The following is a 26,326-nucleotide window of genomic DNA, read 5'->3' on the forward strand; positions in this document are numbered from 1 at the left end:
CCAGGGGGCCTGTGGCCCTCCAGACATTGCTGAACTACGGTCCTCATCATCCCTGGCCAGACAGACTGGGGCTGATGGGAGCTAGAATGCTCTGGAGGACAGGACTCGAACCAATGGCTTCAAGTTACAAGAAAGGAGATCATGACTAAGTATTCGGAAAAACGCTCTGACAGTAAGAGCTGTTCGATAGTGGAACAGTCTCCCTCTCCTTCCTTGGAGGTTTTTAAGCAGAGGTTGGATGGCTATCTGTCATGGATGCTTCAGCTGAGATTCCTGCATTACAGGGGTTGGACTAGATGACCCTTGGATCCCTTCCAATTCTATGATTCTATGAAGAATCAAACCATGCCTGCAGGACGACAGCCATCCCCATCCCTATTCCTGAGCCACACAACTCTTCCCATTACTTGATCCCAAAAGACAACTCAAGCTTCGGAGCCCTTGTTCTCCTGTTACTGCAATCTAAATATATGACAGACTCCAGAATTGTATGTACATTTGCATAGTTTATTCCAGTCACAGAACTTATTATTGCTTTTAGTGCAGAATGTCAACCCTCCTGATACAGTATTTCTGTGCCCCCTCCCCTCTGCTGTGGCTTTGGCTGGGTGGCCTCCGCCTGTCACCTGCTCCAATTGCCAGTCCTGTGGGCCCTGCTCCAGAAGTAGCTTCTACATTTCAGTGGACAGCTGAATGCTACCCAGTTGGCATTTTAAGCAACTTACACTAATTCAATTGATGCAACAAACAGAGAGGGGCAAACTGTGCTTCAGGACTAGCAGAGGCTTGTGGCTCTGCACATGAAGCCAGGACACTCCACAGGCTTGGGCCTGTCTGCAGTCATTCATGGTCCCCTCTGCTCTTCAGTGCAATATTCCCAGCCTTCTGGGAATCATCTACTTTGATTCTTTCGTTTCTTCACTTCTCAAGAGATTCACAACCCAAACCAACTAGCATCTGGCACAAGGCAATGATGTCCAGAAGAGACAGAGAACCCTGCAGTGGAATTGGAGCAAAGGGGGGGGGCCCTTCAGTCCAGCACTGGGTTCCTTTCAGAGGCCCAGCAGATGCTCCTGGGAAGCCCACAAGCAGAACATGAGCAGAACAGCCTCTCCCTGTGGCGACTGGTGTTCTTGGAGGCGGGACACGGCCCTCCTGACTGGCAGTCACCTTACTCTCCTCCATGAATTTGTAAGTTCATACAATCGAAACGATGAGAAATGCTCCAGCCTGGTGGCTGCCCACGCTTGCGGGTAGCATCCCCCTCACCCTGAGATTTGGGGAGAGGCCCCTTATGTTTGGGGAAGCAGTAATGGAGTGACAGCCCCCAAAAGGGACATGGCTGCTTTGCATGCTTCCATTGAAGCACTGCTGTGCTTCCTCACCAAGAGAACCTGTCTTTCAAAGGCAGCATGCAGAGAGGCAGCGCAAGGAGGAAAGGGAGGGACACCAGGTTCTCCCTGTTGGCTGCCAGCTTCTAACAACCTGCGTGGGTTTTGCTCTCACCCTGAAAACCATCCTCATAAAGCAGTGGTGGTTTACATGCCTATTGGTTTAATTCCAGGGGCATAAATAGTTGCCTCTTTTAAATGCTCCTGGTCCAGCATGTGTGGGCAATGGTTTTCATGAGACCCTCACTGCTGCACGGGAGGTGGGATTCCTGGCCAAGACCTGGCTTGAGTCCCCTTGCTGGCAATCCTTCCTGCAGGGTGGGCAACTTGAACCACAGCCATTAAACATGATTTGTGTGTCTGCTCCCCTTGCCGGCTGCTTCTGTCCATGGCCTGATTCACCTCTCCTCTTTCTGCAAAGCCTTTCCTGGCTGTGCTGCTCACTGAGACTGGTCTAACGGGAGGCACCAGGGACCTTCGCTGCCCTGGGGCAGCCCTCTTCCACTCAGCCGCAGTTCCTGCCCCAGGTGGGCCAGCCGCATCTTGGCTGCTGCAGTTCAGAATGGAGGTCAAAGGAGTGAATGCTCCTCCCAGGGAAAGGGTTCCTGCACATAGACAACGATCATTTCAGGAAGACTAAGCCAGCAAGCCATTTTCTATGTGGAAGGAAGAACATTTACTTATGAAGGAGCATTCTATCACATTAGCCCCGCCTGCAGTCTGAAATGGAGCAGCCCACTTTAGTCTGCGCACCTCCAGACTCATGGGAGCAATTCATGCTGTAAATTCAGGTTTGCACAATTAAAATGATTCAAACCCCTCTCTGTCCCCCCAGCACCACTTAAAAAAGCAGCCTTTGAGCAATTAGGAAAGTGATAGGGAAACCCACTGAAAAGGGGGGGGGGAATGAATGAATGATGAGCAGCAAGATGTCTAAATCAACCAAGATGGATGATCACTGTCGTATAACTTCCCAGCAAGCAAATGAGAACAAATGCCCAATGAAGGCTGGATGCAGCCTTGTCTCCTGTGCAGCAGCTTTGTGGAAGCAAGTCAGGATGGAGGATGCTCAATAAATAGGGTGCCTGGGGGAACCAGAGTGACAATGGAGGGTATCAGGATTGGGGCGGGAGGGGAAGTGTCAGAAGAAGGGTGGTGCAGAAGCAGCTACCTATGTGACGCAAAAGCCCCTGTCCTTCAGCAGAGCAGAACTGCCGTCTCCTCTTCCTATCCTCACCCTGCCCAGCAGGGTTGCTTCTTCCTTCCTGCCAGTGCCTGGAGGAAGCCTCATCTGCCTTGCAACAGCGACATGTGCAGTGGTGGAAGTCAGCACCCAGCCAGCTCTACCAGCCTAAGTCTCAGCCTACCCTGCAGCCCCTCAAGTGCTTTACATACACACACACACACACACAGAGAGAGAGAGAGAGAGAGTAGAAACAATCTCTCTGAGAAAGATCTGGTTAAGTGGTGGGTCCCCAGCGCTGGTCAAGTAGGCATCTTCTGGTGCTGCAAAGACCGCTGTAGAGTGGCCAGTGATGCTTTCGCTGAGGTTGGCACTAAGCCAGAGAAAGGCTGGATCTTAACCCAAAAAGCAGCTTGGCACCCGCCAACTCCTGACACTGAAGCAGAAAGTTTGTCACAGAAAGCTGCTTTGACAGATGGTTACAGAACTCCATGTCAGCTGGGCCCCCCTCCCCCCGACAGAGTTTGGTTTGAAGCAGCGCCTTCTGGTGCCCCTTTTGTCCCCCTTCCAGGGGCCCAGAGCCCCCCTGCCACCAGCCCAGCCACCCGCTCAACCCATTCCACAGCTGGGGGGGGGGGTCAACGCAGCTGTCCTGACAGGAGGGCTTCCCACCAGCATTTGTCCCAGGCAAAGCGGTTCTGGACCAGAGAGGTGAAGGTGGGCAGCAACATCAGAGTCACTTTTTTGTTTTGAATGTGCCCAGGAGCTTGGGCATGAATTTGCCCACCTTCTTGTCTTTGGCATCGGGCTCACCTTCCTCTTCGCCATGCTCATCCTTCTTGCAGAAGACCTCAAACCGGCTGTAAACCCGCTTCTCCTTCCTCATGCTCTCCATCCTTTTCAGGAGGGAGTCCCTGTCCTCCGAAGGGTCCCTCTGCAGATTCCGCCTGTGGCTGCCAAAGCTCTCCGACCGGAGGATCCCGGTGCTTCTCTCCTCAGCTCTGTGGTCCAGGCTGGTGGCCGACTTGGACAGCTCTGGGTTGCTGGAGCTTGGCAGCTGCCTGGCCAGCTCCGCTCGGTTCTTCTGGCTGTTAGCAGAAATCTGCTCAAGAATGACCTTTGTGTCATCCCGGAGGTTGCTGCTGTAGAGGACATTGGATGTGGATGAGGGAAACCGATGCTGAGGGGACTGGCTGCCTTTGGAGACAAGGGGGGAAGGAGCCGGCTTTGGAGACTTCTCTTCCTCTATCGCCTCCTGGAAGTCACCTTTGGACAGTCGCTTGAGGCCTCCTGCACTTGGCTTCTCTGGCTTCCAGCTCTCAGGGGTGGCGTCTTCTTCTGGCTTCTTCTCCCCTTTGGGGTTCAGCAGCTGCTTTAGCCTGAGAGATCCTTTCCTGAAAAACTCCCGTGGGCTCTGCTCCTGCTTACCGCCGTCTTCCTCTGGCTTATTGAGGGAGCTGTTGGAGCCGTGAGCCTTGGAGGGAACTTCCACAGTCTGGGCTTGTTCTGCTTTCTTGAATTCTGTCTCGGGCAGATTCTGAGCTTCCCCTTTGAAGCAAAGCTTCTCCTGTCTTTCTGCAAGAGCTCGTTTCTGAGTTTCTCCAACAAATATGAGGCTCTCCTCTGGAAGACTGGGCTTGTTCTCTATTGGGTAGAACCGAGAAGCGAGCTTGTCTGTTTTACCGCTTATCTGTGCAATGGGATCCTTGCCAAGCACGTCAGTGAGCTGGCCGGCCGAGGTGGACTCTCCAAATGCCCTATCTGACTCCAAGTGCAACTTGTAGCTGCCAAGAGAGTCTTTGGAGTCTGACACGTGGCTCTCCAAGATCTTGTACTGCACCGACTTGGTGCATTTCCTCTCTGCATTCTGGGACTCTTCCTGCAGGAAAGAGGACATGGCCTTTGTGTGACTGACGGTCGTACTTTCTGAGTCTTTGCCCACTGTCTTATACTTCTCAAGTAGCTCAGCTACTTTGGAAGCGGTGGTGGTCTTGACTGTCTCGCTGTCCTTCGTCACCTCGCTGGATGTCTGCTCTTTTTGAATCATCTGGACTTTCTCAGCCGACGTGTTCTGCTGGTCCAATTTGGCAGCACTAAAAATAAGGGACGACCTGAGTCGTGAGCTCCTCTGAATCAAGGGGTTGATCCTGCTCCTGAAGGGATCCTGCTTCACCAAAGAGGCCTCCTCAGCTGGCCTCTCAGCTCCTGAAAGTGGCAGTGGGGCTTTGAAAGAGGGGAGGAGGTCACTGGGGAACCGTGGGAGGGGCTCTGTGGGGCCAAGCACCTCGTTGTAGGCCTCTGACTCCATGGGCGTCGGGAGACCCTCCTCTCCTGGGTCAGACTGGTACCCACTCAGGTAGGAGGAAATTCTCCAGTTGCGCAGGCCAGTTCGGTTCTCTTGCACTTTCTTGCCTTGATCTGAATCCTGGTCTTGGTCCTGCAGGAACAGCCTTTGTTCCAGGCTCTGCTTCTGGGTTGGGGAGGTCTGGCACATGAACTTTTGCCCCATGTTCTGTGTCCGGAATGAGGGCAGCCCAAGAGGGCCATTCCCAGCCACATTCACTTGGTCAGAGCCATGCCTCACTTCCTTGGAGGAATTGGAAGGCACGTAGTCCAGCCGCAGAGGGTAGCCCTCCTGGGGGAAACCGGATTCTACTTCCGGGCACCGGAAGCCGTCGGCGTAATCCTCCACTTCGTTGAACCCGGGCCTGCCTCCCCTTATTCTCTCGAAGAGCCCCTGGGGCCTGCTGGCACCGTGAGGATGCTCAAACTGATACTGGTAGAACTGGTCTTTCTGAAAATGGCTGGACTGAATTTTAAAATCATCCAAATTGTTCATGAACATCTGCCTGGAAAACTGCTTTGAAGAAGCAAAGTTCTCAAAGGTGCCTTCTGCAAAGCTGTGCCTTTTGAAGGAGTCCATCTCCAGCTGCTTTGAGCGGAGAAAGCCCCGGATGGGGTCCAGCTGGGAGTTCTCCATCTCCACCTTCTTGGAATACATCCGCATCGCTGACCCTTCCAAGGTGTGGCGCAGCATGTCGTCTCTTCTGAAGGAGGACAGGAAGTACCTGTCTGGGTCAACCCTGTCCATCAGCGGCGAGAAAAGGTTGTCTTCCCGGGGGAAGAGCAGGGGGTGCTTCTTGGGGAAGAGGGGCAGGTTGCTGCCGTAGGGCGCCATGCCAAAGGGTGCCATGAAGCTCTCTGGCGCCTTCATCAGGACATTGGCAGGAGGAACCAGCGGGTCTGACTGGGCAAAGAGGATGCGGAACTCCTCATCAAAGCTGGCCACCAACTCTCCCTGGAAGATGTGAGCGATGCTCCGGTGGATCTTCTCAAACGACCACATGAAGCTGTGGAGAAGCAGGCAAGAGATGGGCACGTTACTGCTGCGAGTGGCCACTCTGCCTCGCAGGGCAGGCGCGAGAGGCCCCCTCCTCCTCCCTGTACCCACAGGATACTGTGGGCACCACTCCCAGAGGGTGACATCCCCTTTGTGGAACTCCCTCCCCAGAGATATCAGGTGCCAGGTTAAAATAACTCTGCCTGTGCCTTCAATGGCCTGGAATTGGGGAGAGGGCTCCTTATTGCTGCCGTTTCCCTTTAATATCTTGCTGGTTGCCTCTGGTTCCAAAGGGCCTTGAGCAGTGCCTGCTTTTAAGCAGAATAATGTCTACTTGTTAGTGATGTTGTATTAATGCTGAAATCCCTTTGGATGGTCTTTCAAATTAAAAGGCAGAATATAACTATTCCACATAAGAACGTACAAAGCCAGAGCCTTATAATCTAAGGAGAATTACAGTCGGGACGGGTTGTTTGTGCGAGTCACATCCAAGCCCAAGGCCTCGCAATGAGAACTGGAGTCCTGGAACAGCAAAAGGCAGACCTATTTCTGCTATTTCGCTTATGAACCCCCCATCCTCCATAAGGTCTCTGGGAACTGGACAGGGCCTCCCCACTACTGTAACCCAAAGAGCTCTGGCCCAGCAAGGGGAAATGCCTGACTCCTGCTCTGCCTTGAGAGATTCTGCCTGGACACCCAAAGTTTGCTGCAAGGCCCAGTTGCTCCAAGAGTGGATGGATTTCTGCTTGCCCTCCTGACTTAGGATCTTGGCCAGCTTCCCCACCCATGGCTGGCCCTCTCCACCCCAAGGCTCCTCCTTTGGGGCAGCTGGGTGGCCATTTGCACTTCCTCCTCCCTCCTAAGGCTCATCACAGCCCTCAATTGCCCAGGCGGCCGTCTCAGCTGAAGTCTGTTGCAGCAGGAAGGAATCAAGCCACCTGTGGCCTCTCCCCTGCCCTCCACTCACCTGTAACTCCCGCTCAGCACCACCATGCAATCCACCAGCAGGAACTTCTCCTTCACATGCCCCTTGAAGGACTTCCCGGTGCGACAGTAGTAGGTGGGGCCGGAAACTGTTCTCACCCGGAGGAACTGCAAGGCAAGAGAGGTATCAGGCAGCAAAATCCCCAAGGAAGCCACTGTTCCCCCCAGCCCAGGCTGTTTAGCTGCAGGCTCCAAAGAGGCAGAGTTGGAAGGGATCCCTGGGGTCATCTAATCCAACCCACTGCAATGCAGGAATCAATGCAGGAGGGGGTGTGTGTGTGTGCGTTGCAGCATGGTTTCCTCCACTCTCTCATAGAGCTTCTACTTATGGACACCCAGTGAAGCTGAATGTTGGAAGATTCAGGACAAAAAGAAGTCCTTCTTTCTGCAGAGCACTGTTAAAACCATGGATAGTGACAGCCTCCAACCTAGATGGCTTTAAACAAGGAACGGACAAACTCCTGGAGGAGGAGAGGGCAATTGGTGGCTCCTGGCTGTCGCATGAAAGATGGAACAAACTGTTTCTTGCTGCTCCAAAGGTCAGGACCCGAACGGATGGATTCAAACCAACAGGAAGGGAGATTCCAACTAAACCTTATGAAGAACTTTTTGACAGCAGAACGGATTCCCTCAGAAGGTGGTGGACTCTTCTTCCTTGGCGGTTTTTAAGCAGAGGTTGTGTGGCCACCTGTGAGGGATGTTTCAGCTGAGATTCCTGCATTGCAGGGGCTGGACTGGATGACCCTCGGGGTCCTTCTATCTCTGCAGCTCAACCATTCTATGATTCTAGAGCCACAACGGCTCAGCTTGGCCTCCAGAGCTGGAAGCAGCAATGCTTCTGAATGCCAGTTGCTGGAGACCCCAGGAAGGGAGTGTGGCTGTGCTCGGGTCTCACTTGTGGTCAACCACTGTGAGAACAGGATGCTGGACCCAATGGGCTCCCCTGGGCCTGATCCAATAGCCAGGCTCTGCTGGTGTTCTCAGAGCTGCCTGCACTGTTTGGGGGGCTTGGGTTTTGGGGTACCAAAGGGGCGCAACATTGCACCCTGTGTGCTAGTGCCACGTTGCCCCATGGGAGCCCCTGCCCCCTCCTGCTGTGCTTACTTCCACGTAGTTGAGGTTGACTCTGCACTTGGCTGCCATGTCCAGGAAGAGCTGGGAATTCATCTCATCCAGCAGGATGTACACAGGAACCCTGCGGGCTGCAGCATCGAGCACTTCGCCCAGCAGGTCCACATCAGTGAATATGTCCATCACTATGGCAACCACCTGGAGGGAAGGCAAAAGGGCAGGTTAACACCTCACAGGACTCTCTTTCCATCTTGGGAAGCCAGAGGACTGACTTCCTGGGAGCAGCCTCAGGTGCCCTGGCAGGGCTCAGCCCCTCTCTCCCACACCTGCCCTTTGAAGGAGCTGCCAGCCCTTGGCCTCCCATTCCCTGACCAGAGCCAGAGCTCACAGGAAGCAGTGTAAATAAAAGTCCAGTCACCCTACGGGGGCCTTCTCTGCTGGGCCCCTGGGGTGTGGAAGGCTTCGTTTTTGGAAATCTCAATAGCAAAACCTTAATAACCAAAGAAGGATCTACTGATAATAAGCAGTCTATACATGGAAGCAATGAATAACTGACAAGATTCAACAGTAGCCCCAAAGCTGACAGCTTTGTGCATAGCAGCCTGCCCCCCCCCCCGGCCCAAAACCCCATTTATACCAAGACTGAAAAGGCCAGGAAGTTCCCCTCACAGTTCTCATGTATAATCACATTCCTATCTTGCTCTTCCTTCCAAAGAAGCGCAGGGCAGCAAGCAAGAAATGATAGCAAATAAACATCTCTCAAAAACAACTCTAATACAATTGCAGGCTTGGAAGAGTCTCAATGTGAAAGGCTTGTTGGAAGGAGGAGGTCTTTGGTAGGTGCTGAAAAGAAGCCTGTCTTGGTCTCCAAGTTGAAGGAATTCCAAGGGCTGGGGAGCCACCACAGCAAAGGCCCGACTTCTGCATTGTGTGGAACTGACCTCCGGACAAGACAGAATCTGCACCTAGGACGTGGCAGATGGTCAAATCCGTAGGAGGGCTCCTTGGGTGGGTGGGGGAGGCAAGCAGGCAGGAAGGAAGAGGGACCCCCCCAACAGCACACCCCTCTAGATCAGCACCACCTCCCGGTGGCCCATAACTAACAAGCCCAGCTTTATTACTATTACTATTATTGATTATGAGGATTAGATTTCTTACCTTCCCTTCATCACTTGGTCCCAGGGTGGGTTACAACAATATAAAAATGCAATGTTAACGTCAGTTGAAACCATTTACATTGGATCCTTTCCTCTAGCTAGCTAGCCAGCCCCATATCTTCCTTTACCTCAGAAGCCCTTGCTTAGCACCCTCTAAATATCTGGAAGCCCTGTGTGCATGTTCCGTCTCTCTCCTTTGTAGCCTCAAAAGGTAAAACCCCTTCCTGTATTTCTGCTTTGCCAGACTGCTGTCATTTTGCAAATCTTCCCTTGTGGAGTGTTCCTTCAGCCTCCCCTCCCCTTGGGAGTCTTCTGGGCAGTTGCTGCTGCCACCCCGGGCTCTGAGCTGCCCCCCCACCCCCAAGAGAGGTACCTCCTCACACTGCCCTATAGGGGCCTGGGAAGCACCCCCTGGCCAGCCCCAGAGGCAGCATTCGCCTGGGGAGCTTGTAGCCAGGGCTGCTGAAACCAACAGCTGTACAAGCCTTTGGGAGGCAGAGACAAGAGAGGGCATCAGAGGAGGGAGGGGAGGAAAGAGGGACAGAGGCCAGTGTTGCCTGCGGCACCCCTGCCCATCCTTCAAGGCACCCCAGGGTGCCACGGCACACTGGTTGAAAACCACTGTGGTAAGTGCATCTGTGCCCTGCTGGGCAAGCAGACTTTGGGCGGGAGGATCTGATCTGCTTACTACTAGAAGACAAGATGGCGGTGGGGGAGAGTCAGCCTGGGATATCTCAGGTGCAACAGATCTCACAACTTTTTTCAGAGGGAGGCTTCGTTGTTGTTGTTAATTTTCAGTGGCTACCAGGGTCAGAAACCTCTGAATGCCGCCTGCTAAGGAGCACAGCAAGGAGTGCTGCTACTGCTGCTTTTTCCTCTGCTTAATGGACATGATAGGACAGGCATGTACAACATGTGAGTTAAGGCGGTGTCAGCTCTTCCATTACAACACTCCTCCATAACGTTCCTCCTTTATTTATTTCTTTCTATTATTTTTGCAAAAGGTGCACATAATAGTATTGGAACAGATCTCTGTTCCGATCTCGAATTTCACCAATAAGCTTTAAAAAGGGAAAGTGTGAGGCTTGGGAAGCATTTTTTAAGCAAAATATTGTTTTTTTATTTCCTATTACACTTTGGGGTGGATGTGTATACAAAAAGTGGAAATTGTGGCCTTTGATTAAGCATTTTTATAACTATCCAATTTGTCTCAGTGTTTGAGCTGCCTCTGAAGGGGTTGTTGTTACTCCTGTGTGTTTATTTGAGGTCAGGAGTCCTCCTGAGGAGCACATAAGGGTGGGAGTCCACTCATTTAGTTGGGACAGAACGAAGCAAGTTCCATGGAGCCTTAAGGTGGAGGGGGACAGATGAAGGCAGACAATGAGTGTGGGAGGGGGAGGCCGGATGCAAGGAGCGCAAGGGACTCCTGCAACTTCCTTTAATCACTGCATAGAAGAGGGAATTGCTGTGCCTTGGGGGGGGGCAGCTTGATGGAGCGCCCTCTCACTTGAAATCCGGCAGACACCGTTCCTGCTATGTTAAAACTGTTTTATTTGAGAAAGTCTTTGCACCATGAATGTTGTTCTGATGTTTTAATCTATGATGTCAATCTGTGTTTTAAATTTTGTAGACTGTATGTTTCCATTTTGAAAACTGCTTTGAGCCCTGGATTTAATGAAAAGCAGGCTATAATATTTTTAAAGTAAAAACACAAGCTTTTGGATGTGTAGCTGATCATGCCATCTGAAGTGCCCTCATCCACCACTAAAGCATAGCAGCCCCGTCCTCCTTAGCATCTGGCCACGCGGGAAAAAGAGGGATACTCATTCAACACAGAGAACAACCCTGTGCAGCTTCGCTCAAGCAAGTTCCACTGCTCTCAGGCTCTTGGGCAAGTTACATGTCTCTGAGTCACACCACTTTGCCTTCTGTGAAATGGGCTTTGATAACTGGTTCATCACAGCAGCAAATGCCGCTAACTTTTCCCACTGTGACCCCTGGTCACCCCTAGTGCTTACCGATAACTGCTGCCATGTCTGCTGCCTGGCCAGGCCCATAAAGCATTCAGTGCCCTGTCTGAATTGGGAGCCAGTGCAGCTCCTTCTTAAGGACTGGCAGCAGGGACATCATGGAGCCCCCAAAGGCTCAGGGCAGAGAGCTTTCACAGCAGCAGTCATGTCATAAACTGCTGGATCCTGCCCACCTCCCCCTTCCTTCCTCCCGCCCGTCCGCCTGCCTTTGGGCTCCTGCCAGCGTCCTTTTCCCACAGCCCCCTTCCTGATCTCTCACCTGCTGGGCCGCCCGGATCATCCTGCGCGCTTCCTCCTTGATGCTGGGGTTGTCTGGGGGTGGGGGCTGCACCAGAGTGGTCACCTCCGTCCCTCGAAACCCAAAGACCATAGGCCAGCCCAGGTCCAGCTCTGGAACGGCCAGGTCAGAGTTCATGGGCCAGTAAGTGCCAGAGGAGCCATCCATGTCTGTGTCGTGGGGGCCGGAGTCTGTGCTGCCACCCCCGCCCTCCTGATGGGCATACTGGGGCTTCTGGATGTGCTGGGTGATGTGCTCCACCTCCGAGGGGCAGAGGAAGTCCGGGGCGCCCTCCTCGGCCAGGAAGCGGTGGTAGTTCTCCTCCCCGTCCTCAGCCAGCGTGTCCAGAGCGAGGCGGTAGTACTCCTTGTAGTGGGGTGGGAGGTAGTTGGGGTCCAGGGGGTTGTCGCCCTGCGAAGAGCTCTGAGACCGGCGAGCCATGGCGACAGATGGGGGCACTGCGGAGGGAAGAGGCAGCCGTGTCACAGCAGAACAGGCCCAGAGCGACTCACAAAACGTGCCACCGTCCCCTCCCTCTTAGGGTGGGATCCTAAGAGCAGGACAAAGAATTCTGAAATGGGTCAGTATCTGCTTTTTAGGTAACTATAATTTTGGCATAATTCCATGAGACAGATATTTTACTCACAGAAAGGATGACCCTCAGTCCCCTAATCAATGACTTAGCTACTGTTTCTACACACTGTTTGCAAAACTCAACAGGGAGTGCATCTGGCCACAACTAGGTCCCCGTTCAGCTCCCTGGCAATTCATTTATGCTATTTTTAAGATCTGTATCCTAAGTTTCTTCATAAAATAAACTCAAAGAGGCTTATAAAAGCCATAAAGTACATAAATCCATAAATGCCATAGTACATAAAATACACAAATACATAAAAGCCATAAATGCACCTTATGCATACAATACACCGAGTTCCAAATTACCAAAATAATTTTCATTCATAAGTACCAAGAGCAAGATATAAATATTCAGTATAAAATGGGGATACAGCTTGATGGGAGCATTGCAAGAAGTTGGACTGGATGACCCCTGGGGGTCCCTTCCAACTCTAATGTTCTGTGATTTTATTATTCTATCCTGGATGGTATGGAGAAAGAGGAGGGCAGAGAGCACGTCTTCCTCCCTCTCCTAATCCAGCATCCGGCAGGATCACCCATGACGGAACCTCCCAGCAGGGGGGAGGCAGCTTCCTCCAATGTAGCCGGCCCAGGAGGGGCAGAGGGGCAGGCCCAGGTCTCGCCTGACACAGGGGCTCTCCCTGACTATTATGCATATATTCGGGAACACATCCGCAGTCTAGGCAGCCCTGCGGGAGGTCCTGCAGGGATGTCTAGGCTGCGGATAGCAGCCTGCTTCCCGGAGCGTCGGGCGCCCTGAAAGCAGAGCGCCCGGCGCTTCGGGAACACATCCGCAGCCTAGGCAGCCCTGCGGGAGTTCCCCGCAGGGCTCCCCACGCTGCGGATAGCAGCCTGCCGCCCGGTGGGCGGGGCGCCCTGAAGCAGAGCGCCCCTCGCGCCGGGCAGACATCGGCCAGCCCCATAAGCTCAGGGGACAGCAGGGAGGCGCAGCGCCGCCATCCCGCTGTTCCTCGACCTGGTTTGGTTTTCCCGACCTGCTTTTGGCGGGGAAATAAAGGATAACATTTTTTCCTTTATTTCCCCCCCAAAAAACTAGGTGCGTCCTATGGGACGAAGCGTCCTATGGGACGAAAAATACGGTATTTAATAACCCGGACAGTGAACTAATCAAACAAAATATTAAAATGCTCCAGACACAATTCTCAATGACTATTAACCAAGAGAATGGAAAATCAAGTTGCTAAAACATGGAAGCTTTAAGTTTGCAAATAAACCTGGCAAGCTATTAGCTTGGCAACTTAAAAAACAAAAGCAGAATGAAAGGATCATAAACAAAATTAAAATCAGAGAAAAGAGTAACAGATGACCCAAGGAAATAAACAGAAGTTTTGTAAGTTTTTACAGAGAGCTATACAGGGAGGGAACAGAAAATCACGACAAAAAAGAAGAATACCTAAAGCAGAACAACTTACCAAAGATTCTAAAGGAGAAAATCAGCCTCCTAAATTCTCCTATTACCGCATTAGAAGTTCAACAGGCAATTTAAAAAGCGAAATCAGGGAAGGCCCTGGGCCCAGATGGCCTACCCGCAAGCTATTATAAAAAGCTAGAAGAACCCCTATTCCAACCATTAAAGGATATGATGAACAACATAGTAAAAACTGCCGGAATCATGGACAGAAAGTTTTATAACCCTATTTCCTAAGCAGGGAACTGATCTAACAATTGTCTCAAACTACCGGCCAATTTCCCTTTTAAACAATGATTATAAATTATTTGCCGACATACTTTCGGAAAGACTGAGAATGATTCTTAAATACAACATTCACGAAGACCAGGCCGGCTTTCTCCCTGGACACCAGATGCAAAATAACGTCAGAAATGTTATCAATGTGTTGGAATACTTAGAAATCAGAATTGACAAACCAGCAGTATTAATGCTGGTTGACACAGAGAAAGCCTTTGATAATATCTCATGGAGATTCATGAAAAGAATGATGCAACTAATGGAGTTTGGTGAACAGTTTTGTAAAGGAATTGAGGCTATATACTCTGATCAACAGGCCAAGATTATTATCAATGGCAACATTACAGAAGACTGTGTAATAAGAAAAGGGACAAGGCAAGGGTGTCCGCTATCCCCGCTAATATTCATTCTGGTAATGGAAATGCTGAATAAAAAAATAAGGGAAGACCAAAACATAAAAGGAATAACATTAGGAGAGAAAGCATATAAACTAAAGGCGTTTGCCGATGACCTTATTATAATGACAGAGAACCCAAAAGAAAGTTTATTAAAGGTATTAGAAACGAATTTTGGGTAGGTAGTGGGGTTCAAATTAAACAGTTCTAAAACAAAGCTCTTGGTCAAGAATCAAACTAAACAGGAAAGAGATGATCTAGAACAAGCACGGCCAAAGTCTGGCCCACCGGTCGACTCAATTCGACCCCCATAACTTAGGGGTAAAATGGTAAAAAAAGCTCAAAAACTTAACAACTTCAATCAAAAAAAAAAAAGCTCAAGAACTTTGGTTGGCCTTCATGCATGTTCACTTCATCAAATCTGGCCCTCTTTGGGAAAGGTTTGAGCACCCCTGATCTAGAAAATGTCTCGAAGTTGAAGATCTGCAAAAAGAGAAAATATTTGGGAACATGGATCTTGGCAAAAAATAATAACCTATTTCAAGATAACTACACTAAGACCTGGATGGAGATAAAAAGAAATCGAGAAATACAGAGCAGATTAAATTTATCTTTCTGGGGGAGAATATCCACCATTAAAATGAATGTTTTACCAAAAATGCTTTTCTTATTTCAGATGATTCCTGTGATTGGGGAAACAGGCAACGAGACATCTCAAGATATATCTAGCAGGGGGGAAACCCCAGGATTAAACACAAATTATTAATTGATTTTAAAGAAAGAGGAGGCTTTTCCCTGTCAGATTTGAAACTCTACTATGAGGCAGCGTGTCTCTCCTGGATCAGGGAATGGTGTATATTGCAAAATACAGACCTTCTAGATATGGAAGGGCATGACAATCACTATGGCTGGCATGCCTACTTAGGATACGATATGGTCAAGGTACACACAAAAATTTTAAAACCACATTATAAGGAAACCCCTATATATGATTTGGGCAAAATACAAAGGTCTGCTCAAACCTAAAAATCCATGTAGATATTGCCCCCGAAGCACTGGCAGTGAAGAAAAAAAATATGAAAGGGAATTGGCCAACATATAAGAAGAAAATCAGTTGAAATTTTAAAAAATCGAAGAAATCAGGGCACACCTGTCAGGTTGGTTACAACATCACCAACTTCATGAGATATTTAAACTCAACAAAAGAAATGGCTTTGAGACAGAACCCTCCAGATTGGAAAAAGAACTGAAGCTCTCTCCAAAATTGACCGACTCCTCCTTGACTGGGAAGTCAAGGAAGAGGAGGCAAAATCAGTAATGGTTAAATGGGCTCAAGACTTTAGTCAAAACATCCCTATGGATGCCTGGGAAAAACTATGGAAGGTAGACATGAAGTTCACCGCATGTTACGCTTCAAAATAATATTTTATGAAGATGCAATTCTGCTGGTACTTAGCGCCACTAAAACTATCTAAAATGTATAGAAATACCTCGAGTAAATGTTGCAGATGTGGGGAAGTGCAAGATTCAATGCTACATATGTGGTGGAACTGTAATAATATAAAGGAATTTTGGGATGTCATTTACAACAAGCTCAAAAAGATGTTTAAGGTTTCCTTTATAAAAAAACCCCAGAGGCTTTCCTCCTGGGGATACTAGGCACAGATATACCTAAAAAAGCAAAGGAAATATTCTTGTACGCCATGGTAGCTGCAAGAATATTAATCGCCACAAATTGGAAAGGAGAACTTGTTTTGAAAAATAAGGAATATTTTGGATTTAGAAGGGTTTAATAACATTTTTGGGTGGCATGCATATTTGTGGTACGACAAGGTTAAAGCTCACAAAGCTTTTAAAAATCATATTGTCAGGAAAGCATTATACAATGTCTGGACAAAATATAAGGATTTGTTGGAAAATAAAACTCCTAGGTGGTTATCGCCAATGGAGGCGAAGGCTGTGAAAAAGCTTAATATGGGGCTGAAATGGCCGAAATATTGGGAAATTGTGGAACGAGAGGGGGACAAATGGAAATTGCAGAGTTATGAGAAACTAAAAGATAAAGTGCGTGACTGGCTTCATTATTATCAAATAATGGAGGTCTTTAAGTCAGACAGGAAAAACGGCTTTCAGGTAGAAAAATCAAAACTTGAGACAGAACTGTTAGAGTCCAAAACTAAGAACTTGTCAAAAATGTATAACTTGCTGCTGAGGTGGAATACACAGGATGAAACAGTTAAATCAGCTATGATCAAGTGGGCACAAGACATTGGTCATAACATTATGTTTGAAGACTGGGAACGGTTGTGGACCACCGGTATAAAGTTCACGGCGTGTAACGCCTTAAAAGAAAATATTATGAAAATGATTTATAGGTGGTACATGACCCCAGTCAAACTTGCTAAGATTTACCACTTGTCTGACAATAAGTGTTGGAAATGTAAAGAGAATGAAGGTACATTCTTTCACCTCTGGTGGACGTGCCCAAAGATTAAGGCTTTCTGGGAGAAGATTTATAATGAAATAAGAAAGGTATTTAAATATACCTTTCCGAAGAAACCGGAGGCCTTTCTCTTGGGGATGGTCGACCAGTTGGTGTTAAAGAAGGATAGGATATTCTTTATGTATGCTACATCAGCAGCAAGAATACTGATCGCGAAGTATTGGAAGACAGAAGAACTACCCACCGTGGAAGAATGGCAGATGAAAATTATAGACTATATGAGACTGGCAGAATCCGAGACCAGGGAAAAGAGACAGCGGAAGAAGAATGGAGGAAATTTAAAGACTATCTTAAGAAACATTGTAAAATTGTGGAGTGTTGAGACGTTGTGGATTTGGAAAATATGAGGTTGAATGCTGTAACCATTATGTAATATGAAAAGAAAGGTTAAAATTCATTTATTAGAAATTAGGGAAGGATTTGTTGATCAGAATTAATTAGAGATTGGAATGCAGTAAGGGGAGGTACGAGGAGGTCGGGAAAATCTTTTATGAAAATAGGGTTTGAAATTATACATGTGGTGTTTTTTGGTGTTTTGTGTGTGTATGTTTTTGTTGTGATTTGTGTTTTTATAATTTGTGAAAAACTAATAAATATTTAATTTAAAAAAATGAAAAATAAGGAATATTGCAATAGCATGATGTCAATGGCAGGCCTTTGAATGACTTCTGTGGTAGGGTGGATAATGATTAAGGAAAATTAACAAAAGAAAATGAATAGTGCATTAGATTGAATAAGCGATGGATGCATGATGGGGTGATGGGAAGTCGCTATAGATGTAAGAAGAATTCAATGTGATTTGATTTAATTACTACAATTGTTTTCTTTTTTCTGGATAAAACTTTGTTGTTTCTTTTTAACTTCAATAAAGCATAAAAAGAAGAAGTTAACGGTTTCCCACAAACACATTCTTTGACAAAATAATAATAATAATAATAGGCGACTGGAATGGTTCTCCCTGACCCCCCCCAGTCATCCCACTCTGGAGGCCTCTGGCTGCAGCAGCCACTGGGGCAGCAGGTCTCAAGGTTGAGCTTTCTTTCCTCCTTGTTCCTAATGGAGCTCTTCCTTCCCCCTTCTTCCCTGGCAGTGAGAAGGGCGCCATTTTGTGGTCCACCTCAGGTGTTCAAATGTATTGGGCCAGCCCTGCCAGTTGGGCCATGCTGCCCCCTGCGCCCACCAGGGAATGGGGAGGTTGCATGAGGACTCCTGCAAGCTCTCAGTCAGCCCTTCTGGATGGGGTGGGTGGGTTTTCCTGCTCTCCCACCCCTTTTAATGTATTATTTTAATTTTCTGCATAAAGTTGTCATTGTGTATGAAAAACCAGCATAAGGTGAGATCTGGCTGTATGTGAATTACAAGAGAGAACTCTGGTTGGCGTGTGAGTCCCTGGGGGCAGGGCGCTGTGGGTGAGGGCGGGTGTCTGGCAGGGGGGCCGCCACCACCAGCCCTCCTCCTTCACTGGTGCCTCAGGTCCATATTTCTCTTCTGATCCGGTTCAGAGTTCTGCCCCTCCCACCCCATTTCACTGCATGCTGACGCTGGCATCTCCTGCCATATACCAGGTGGGGTCTGTGAACGCCCCTCAAGGCCAGAGGTCCGTATTCTAGCGTCCTGTCCTGGTCCACACATCTCAGAGCCACAGTTCTGACAGTCCGTGGGGCTCCCAAGGCTTCCCAGACTGGAAGATGCAAGGCAAACTGGTTCCCTGACTGCTCCATGGAGAATTTGTGGGGCCCATTTGGACGTCACAGCACTGAGACAAGCACAGCACAATTTTAAAACTGGAAAGTTAGGGGGGCTGAGATGGAGTCCAAGTCTGCAGCAACAGCCACCTTTTTTCAGCTGAAGGCAGTTCTCCATTTGCTTTCCATCACTGTTGGCTCTATTGGCCTCTGAGCACACCAGGTCTACTACTACTACTACTCCTATTATCATCATTTCTCTACCGCCCTTCATCTGAGGATCACAGGGCGGTTTACAATACTTTTGATTCTGAATGGCCCAGGGAGAGACAGGCATATAATGCTGACATACAAATGACCGGGGGGCTGTTCCAAGAGGGTCCAGAAAGGTTTTGCTGTTCTTCCAGCGAAAGTGCCCCCACCTGTCTCTTATCTGCTCACGCCAGCTGAGGTGGCTCTTGGCCATGTTCAGATTCAGCTCCTTACAAGGGAGGGAGGCAAGGGGGGGGTGAGGGGACCAAGTGGCAAGTTGGGAGACAGTCAAAGCCGTTTTGAGACACTTTGGGCAGAATGTCCCCTTAGTTCAGATCTGAGGACTCACTATCTTGAGCCCCCAATGGGAGGATCAGTAAGAACCCCCCCCCCCTAAGCAAAACTTCATTTGTACTGGCTGGCCGTGATTATCACATGCCCCATAGGACTGCTAAATATGCCCCACAGGCTACAGAGAAGCAAAGACTTCTGACTTCCTCCGAAGATCCCCATTGATTTATGAGGCGCTGCTTAGAGCCAGCCTCTTCTGGCAATGCACGGCTCACGTTTTTATTCTGAGGCTCCATTTCTGGTTTCAGCAATATGTGTATCAGAGAGGGGGGGATGCGCACCCTATTTGGCCTGTGAGAAATGAACGTTGCTGTTTCATTAAAATTTCAAACCTTATGAACATCTTGTTCTCACCTGAACAGCCAGCTACATTTCCCCATGGCCCACCATAAAGGGGGATAACTATACAGTGGTACCTCGGGTTAAGAACTTAATTCGTTCTGGAGGTCCATTCTTAACCTGAAACTGTTCTTAACCTGAGGCACCACTTTAGCTAATGTGGCTTCCCGCTGCCACCACTGTGCGATTTCTGTTCTCATCCTGAAGCAAAGTTCTTAACTCGAGGTAATATTTCTGGGTTAGCGGAGTCTGTAACCTGAAGCGTCTATAACCCGAGGTACCACTGTAGTACCACAGGGGGTGCATTCATGGTTAGGGGACTTGCTTTTTTCTAACTAGAAGCCACACCTGTTCTGCTTGCCCTTAGCTAAAGGAAGCCCCATCCCTCACGCCTGCAACACCTGACCCTTGCCAAGGGTCTCCTGCCCTATGCCTTGCCCACCTCAGCAGGAGCCCCAGGAGCCCAAAGGATGATGACTTGACTAGTGAGGTGAGGCGAGAATATGCTCCGGAGAATATTCTCCACAAACTATAAATTCTAATGTAAGAATCAGTTTTACACCCCACATTTTAAAAATCTAGTAAATAATAAGTCAAGCTGTGATATTGCCAGTGTAAGTAATTGTAAAGGGAATTGGGGTTGCTCGTGCGTAAGGGGGCTGCTGCTCTAGGCAACGTTGTCTGGCTAAACCTTTCCCTGGCTGGACAGCCCTTTCTCCGTGGCTGTCTCAGTCACTGGCAGAATCCGTCAGTGGGCGTTTCCTGAACTTCTTCCAACATAAAAGCTCTTTGACGCCAAGTCTCCGCCTAGCCTCCCTGCGCGGAAGCCTTCTGCGCAGAGTGGGCGTGGCCAGTGGAGGTCCTGGGCTCTCCCCGCTGGTCTCTGTGGAAGAGTCTTGGAGCCATCTCTCCGAAGTCCTTCCCTGCTCCCCTTTCTTCCTGGTGTCACGCCGATTTCCTTCCCCAAAGGAAGTGTTCTCTCTCTCCCTGCTGGTCCCTTCTCCTGCATCGTTGGGGAGCCTTACCTCCACTCTTGGCTCCGATGGCAGTTCCCTGACATCCACCTCCCCTCCAGGACCCCCCTCACCTCCGTCCCATTCCTTTGGCCTAAATTCCTCCCTTTCCTCTGACGGTGATGCGGGGAAACCCCGGAAGGAGCTATCCCCATCCTCTGAAGATTCAAACATTGCTCTCCACCTGCTGCTATCTCTCCGCACAGGGTAATCTTCCCAGTCCGATTCCTCTCCCTCGGATACCTCTCCTCCCTCCTCTTCGGAGGCCGGAAACCCCATAAAATCTTCTTCCTCATCTGTGGTGCCAAATTGCTCCTCCCAGAACCTCACTGTTGGTTTGGGCTTCCTTGGGAACCTGCTGTGAAACTCCCCCCGGAGATACTCATCCCTGATGGTTTCCGCAGGAACCCACGTGTTTTCCGACTCGGGTTCCCCCTCCCAAGCCACCAAATACTCCACCTGTCCTCCTCGCCATCTTGAATCGAGTATTTTCGTGGCTTGACTACTAAGTTCCCTCTCCTCTACGTGTGGGTGTGTGGGGACCTCTCTCTCTCGCCCTGGAAATTTCAGTCCCTCCCTATATGGAGAGAGTAAAGACCTATGGAACACCAGGTGTAGTTTCATGCTGGTCGGCAACTTGAGCCTGAAGGCCACGGGATTAACCTGCTGTGTCACCTCAAAAGGTCCCAGCCGCCTTGGTCGCAACTTCTTGCAACCTCCCTTGAACGGTAACCCTTGGGTTGACAACCACACCCGGTCCCCAACCCGTATGGTTTCCCCTTCCCTACGGTGCTTGTCTGCTTGCCTCTTGTACACTTCCTTGGCCCGTTCCAAGTTCATCTTAAGTTGTTGGTGTAAGGCCTCCATTTCTTCCACAAACTGCTCTGCTGCCGGTACACTCCACCTCTCCTCCCCTTCCCCTGGGAAGGCCCTGGGGTGACACCCATAATTGGCCATGAACGGGCTCATTCCCGTGGACACATGTTCCGCGTTATTGTACGCAAATTCGGCCAGCGCTAGTTTCTCCACCCAATCGTTCTGTCTCTCACTGACATAGCAGCGTAGGTATTGTTGGAGTATACTGTTCGCTCTTTCCGCTTGCCCGTTGGTCTCCGGGTGTCTGGCCGTCGAGAAGCTCACCTCGACTTGCAGCAAGCTCATGAGCTTCCTCCAGAACCTGGAAGTAAATTGCTTCCCTCGGTCGGACAAAACCCTCAAGGGGGCGCCATGCAGCCTGAAGATGTGATCCACAAACAGCCTGGCAGTTTCCTCTGCCGTCACCGCATGCGAGCAAGCGATAAAATGGCACATTTTTGTTAACAGGTCGACAACCACCATGATGGCTGTTTTGCCCCTTGACTTGGGCAAATCGGTCATAAAATCTATGGATACCACCTCCCATGGTCTTCCCGGTATGGGTAAGGGTTCCAGTAACCCCGCGGGCGCCGCCCTCTCCCCCTTCGCTCTCTGGCAGCAGTCGCACCCTCGTACGTACTCCCGTACATCTTCCCTCACTCTTGGCCACCAGAACTGCCTGGTGACAAGCAACATGGTTTTGTGTTGACCGAAATGCCCCGCCGTCGGGTTATCATGGAGTTGTTTGAGTACCCTTCTCCTCAAGTCATCCCCTGGTACGTACAGTGCCCCCCTGTAATACAGTACCCCTTCTTTCTCCTCAAAACCCCTATGGTTTTCCCCCGTGCCCCTGAGTTCCCTGATTTTGGTTTGGGCAAACTCGTCGTCCCTCGTCAACCCGGCTAGTTCTCGTCTCCCTACTAATACTCCCCCACACACCCATTGGTTCTCGGGGATCACATGTCGGGCTTCTGGTGGTCCTTCTCCTTCCATGTACTCCCCATGACCTTATTCTTAGCAATTCTATACCCTTGGCCATACAGTGACCATACATATTTATTTTTTACAGAAGGTAGTTTTAATGCTTTATACACTTAAAGTACCTAGGACTATGTGTAACAGCATGTGAGGTGGCCTTGATTTAAACAGTTGACATTTCTATATTTTTATTTAGTGCCAGTAACTGGTTTTTGCAGTGCCATTCAATAGTACATGGTGATATTTATCAGAGACTGACATACTGAAATATATTATCATATAATGATAATGTATTTAATGTCAATGGCTTCTTTTTTATATGTATGCATATAGTTTTATTTAACAAGCTGTGTTTTAGTCACCAAAACAGTTACTGTGTTAGAACTATCAGAAGCACAAGATAGCCTATTACTGAATTTACTTGTATCAAACCTTAACATGCCAATTGTATTTTTTGACTTGTCCTATAACATGTACATGTTCTAAAGGAAGAATAAAATATGATTTAACTACTGAGTTTCCTCATACGAAACCTTAACATGACAATTACTGGTGCCATCACCTTATTATATCATTTTCAATGCATTAAAATTCTCCTATTTTAAATGAAAATTCACTAATATTCTCATTGATTGAGAATATTCTCAAGAATATTCTCCAAAAGATTATTCTTGAGAATTTAACATCACTATACTTGACCAACAGCCCATTGCTCATGCAGCGGCTTCCCTGGCCATGCACTGGCCAGCTGCCCCCCCCAAAAAAACCTCCTTCATTCCTTTCCTGTGTTCCCAGAAGCCTCTCAGACCTTGCCATTTCCAGTGCGCTTAAGACTGGGAGCTCCAGGTTTTCCTCAGTGCTCAGTGTTGCTGGCACTAAATGTACACCCAGTGAGAAAGGAGGGGTGTTGGGGTGGGGACACACAAAGTGCAGCCCCTCCTGATTCTGGCTGCTCACCTTCCAGCTTGCCAAGAACAAGAGGAAACTGCTCGGCTCCAGGCTCTTGGGGGAGCCAAGCCAACTCCGAGCATTGAAGGCAAGCTCCAGAGGTGCCCTGTGCCCACCGGAGGGGACCCGCCTGGCTTTGCTGACTGGGGTCCCGCTGGCCTTTGTGCTTCAGGACGGCTTCCCTCAAGCAGAAAGTCTCCTTCCGCCCCTGGCTTGGCTACCTGCTCTGGCAAGATGGTCGCGCAGTGGGCTCCCTCCTGGCAGCCCCTCCGCCAGCCCCAGAGCCCGGGCTCTTGCCAGGGCCTCGTCTGCTGGGCTCTGGAGCCGCTCCTTCCTGTCCCGGCCTGTACCAGCAGGGCCTGTTGCTACGTGCTGCAGCTGCTGCGGCTGGTTCCCAGCACCACCGGGTGCTCCCTTGCGAAACTGGCTTGGCAGCTTCAGACACACCCAGCTGCATGGAAACTGAGAGAGAGGGTGGGGTAGGGGGAGGCAGCCCTTGGCTGGGCCCAAGCACAGCCAGAGAGAGGATTGCTGGAAGCCAAAGGATGGCCTCCCCTCACACCTGCCTCTAGGGGTGCGGCTGGTTGGCCTCAGCAGCTGGGGGAATCTCCTGACCCAGCAAGTCAAGCTTCTTCAGGAATACAGGCTGCCTTGGAAAGGCCAACTTGCCAGCAAATGCCACTGCCCCACCGAACACAGGCGGGCATCTGGTGGTCGGAAACCTCCCAGTCCCAGCACAGCACCGAAACGCCCCCCTCCCAGGTGAGGGTGGTCCTGCTTGCGGCTCAGGGTGGCCTTGAGCTCTTCATCTGAAGACGAGACATAAGGACATCGGACCAGTGGCCCATCTAGGCCACCATCCTGCTCTCACAGTGGCCAGCCTTCTGCCCTTGGGCTAGGGACATGGTAGGCATGGGGTGGGCAGCTGCTCGCCATCCTTCCAGCAATACATGTGCCAGGGCTGCCCCTGGGAGTGCAAAATTCAGCTCCCTGCTCTTCCTCCGAGGCAGGAGGCCAGGGAAGCAGGTCTGCCTTGCTCTGAGCAGGGGGCTCATGGAGCAACCCCCCCCCCCCGCTGGGCCTTTCCCCCACAAACACAGCCCTGCATTCCTCTGGGTGCTACTTCCTGTGCAGCCACATGCCCTCATACCCCTCTCTTGGAAATTCCCCAAGGGGGCCGGAGCCCCACTTCCCACCAAGCAGGGGCGTGATGGGCGAAGGGGGAGTGGGATGCCACAGGACTGTTCCCTCTTACATGAGGGTCTTGGGGAAGCAGCTGGTGGCCAGACAGAGACCCCCTCCCCCCGTGGGACAAGCAGACCCCTCTCCGCCTTCCTCACACACGAAATGAGCTCACCCAGCACCTCTGAAGCCAATGACCTAAGCGGGGGTTTGCTTGGGGGCCTGCATAGAGAGGGCAGAATTATCCCAAGGCCACGTTAACCACAGAGTTTCCAGGCAGCCATGACACATATAACTTCTCCTTCACTTTAGAGGCCTCCGCCTACATTCTGTGGACACATTTGAGGCTTCACATTTCAAAGGCTGGTGCAGAATTTGGCACCTTAACCACCTCAGCTTTGGGTTTAACACAACAAGTTGCTAGCCTCCAAGGAAATGTGGGGTCTTATGAACGGTGTGCACACTTCCCTCTTGTTCTGGGGCTGAAGGGGCACAGTCTTGGTCACCCACCAGGCCACGCACACCCAGGTGCCAACTCACACTGGCTCCTCCCACCCAATGACTGAGAGCAGGCTAAGAGCAGCCTCCTGGCGGGTGGTGGGCAAGGAGAAGGGCGCCAGGCCAAGGTGGGAGCCCTTGGCAAGTTCCCTGTAACGGTCGGGTGTCCCTCCTTTCAGCTCCTGATGCAACCAAGAACCTGGCCAGCAAATAAATAAAGCCACAGAGGAGCCTGAAGAGGAAGCAGCGCTCACAAAAGTGGATTGCCCTGCTTCTCACAAACAGCAGATGAGGCAGCCAACCTGCCTTTGCCTCGGTCATCCTGCTCTTATAAGACAGATCGGCTCCTCTGTGCCAATAAACAAATACAGCCATCTGGAGAGCTATAAATGGGGGGGGGCACTCCCTCATGTGCAGCTGGAGGTGGGCTGCTAGCAGGACCAGAAGGCAGCCCTGTTCTCCCTGCCTGTGATTCCCAACAACTGGCCTCCTCCTCCTCCATCCTCTTGTAAAGCCATCCAAGTTGGTGGCCAAAGCTACACCTTGCAGGAACCCATTCAATACTGCGATGCAAAAAGTACCTCCTTTCGTACGTCCTGAAATCTTCCAACATTTGGCTGCACTGGACAACTCCAAGCTCCAGTTTTAAAACAGATGAAGACCTCTCCCTATTCACTTCCTCCCAATGCACATAATTTTATACCCCTTGTTCAAATCTATCACTACTCCCCCTTCGCTAGAAAGCCCCAAATATTGCAACCTTTCCTCCTAGAGGACTTGCTCCACCCCCACTCTTTTCTTTTCTTTTAGAATAATTTTTATTAAGTTTTCAATTTTACATTTCAAAATAAACATTTTACAAACATCAAAATATCCAAAGACTTCTCTTCTTCTCCTTGCATGGTTCATTTTACATATCATATGTTCCTGCATATTTTACTATAACCATTGAAATCCGTTTTCCACTTTTACATCAATCAAATATTATATACACTGTTGAATTTCTCTTAATGCTGCCTGCGTTTTCAGCTGTGTAGTTATTTCCCATATATTCAATAAATGTTTTCTACTCTTCTTTAAATATATGTCCTTCTGGCTGTCCTATTCTATGTGATAAATCTGCAAGTTCTGCATATTCTATCATCTTAAGCTGCCAATCCTCTTTAGTTGGAACCACGCTCACTTTCCATTTTTAGGCTAACAAAACATGGGCCGTAGTTGTTGCACACATAAATAACCTTTTCTGACACCTAGGAATTTCTGTCTAGATTATTCCCTGTAAAAAGGACTCAGGGTTTTTTTGGGGGGGGGGAATAATAATCTTAAACATTTTTTCAACTCATTATAAATCATTTCGCAATATACTATTACCTTTCTACATGTCCACCTCATATGAAAGAAGGTTCCCTCTCACCCCACTTTTTTTCTGAACCTTTTCTAGTTCCACAATATCCAGTTCCACAAAATATCCTTTTGACTACCTCACAACACAATCCTAAAACGTTACTTTTAAAAATTGAAATTGAAAACCAAGCATAAAACAAAATCAT

At 49.5% G+C, this 26,326-nt stretch overlaps 1 protein-coding gene across 2 annotated transcripts in view; it reads right to left on the reverse strand.

Annotated features, from left to right (window-relative positions):
• Window positions 1–486: 486 nt before the first annotated feature.
• The window catches only part of FAM83H (family with sequence similarity 83 member H), a 28,084-nt gene continuing 2,244 nt past the window's right edge, over window positions 487–26,326 (reverse strand). The window contains exons 1-5 of one of the 2 annotated variants that reach the window (XM_053394980.1): window positions 23,106–23,346; window positions 11,416–11,891; window positions 8,003–8,167; window positions 6,882–7,006; window positions 487–5,924 (exon numbers count right to left, since the gene is read on the reverse strand). In XM_053394980.1, coding sequence (XP_053250955.1) covers window positions 3,311–5,924; window positions 6,882–7,006; window positions 8,003–8,167; window positions 11,416–11,874 — 3,363 coding nt within the window. In that variant the 5' untranslated portion in view covers window positions 11,875–11,891; window positions 23,106–23,346 and the 3' untranslated portion in view covers window positions 487–3,310. Of the gene's footprint in view, window positions 5,925–6,881; window positions 7,007–8,002; window positions 8,168–11,415; window positions 11,892–23,105; window positions 23,347–26,326 lie in introns of those variants that run through there. The other variant, XM_053394978.1, reaches the window with a different exon arrangement.

The sequence above is a fragment of the Podarcis raffonei genome, chromosome 7 (genome assembly GCF_027172205.1).
Source record: "Podarcis raffonei isolate rPodRaf1 chromosome 7, rPodRaf1.pri, whole genome shotgun sequence".
NCBI classification, from domain to species: Eukaryota; Metazoa; Chordata; class Lepidosauria; order Squamata; family Lacertidae; genus Podarcis; species Podarcis raffonei.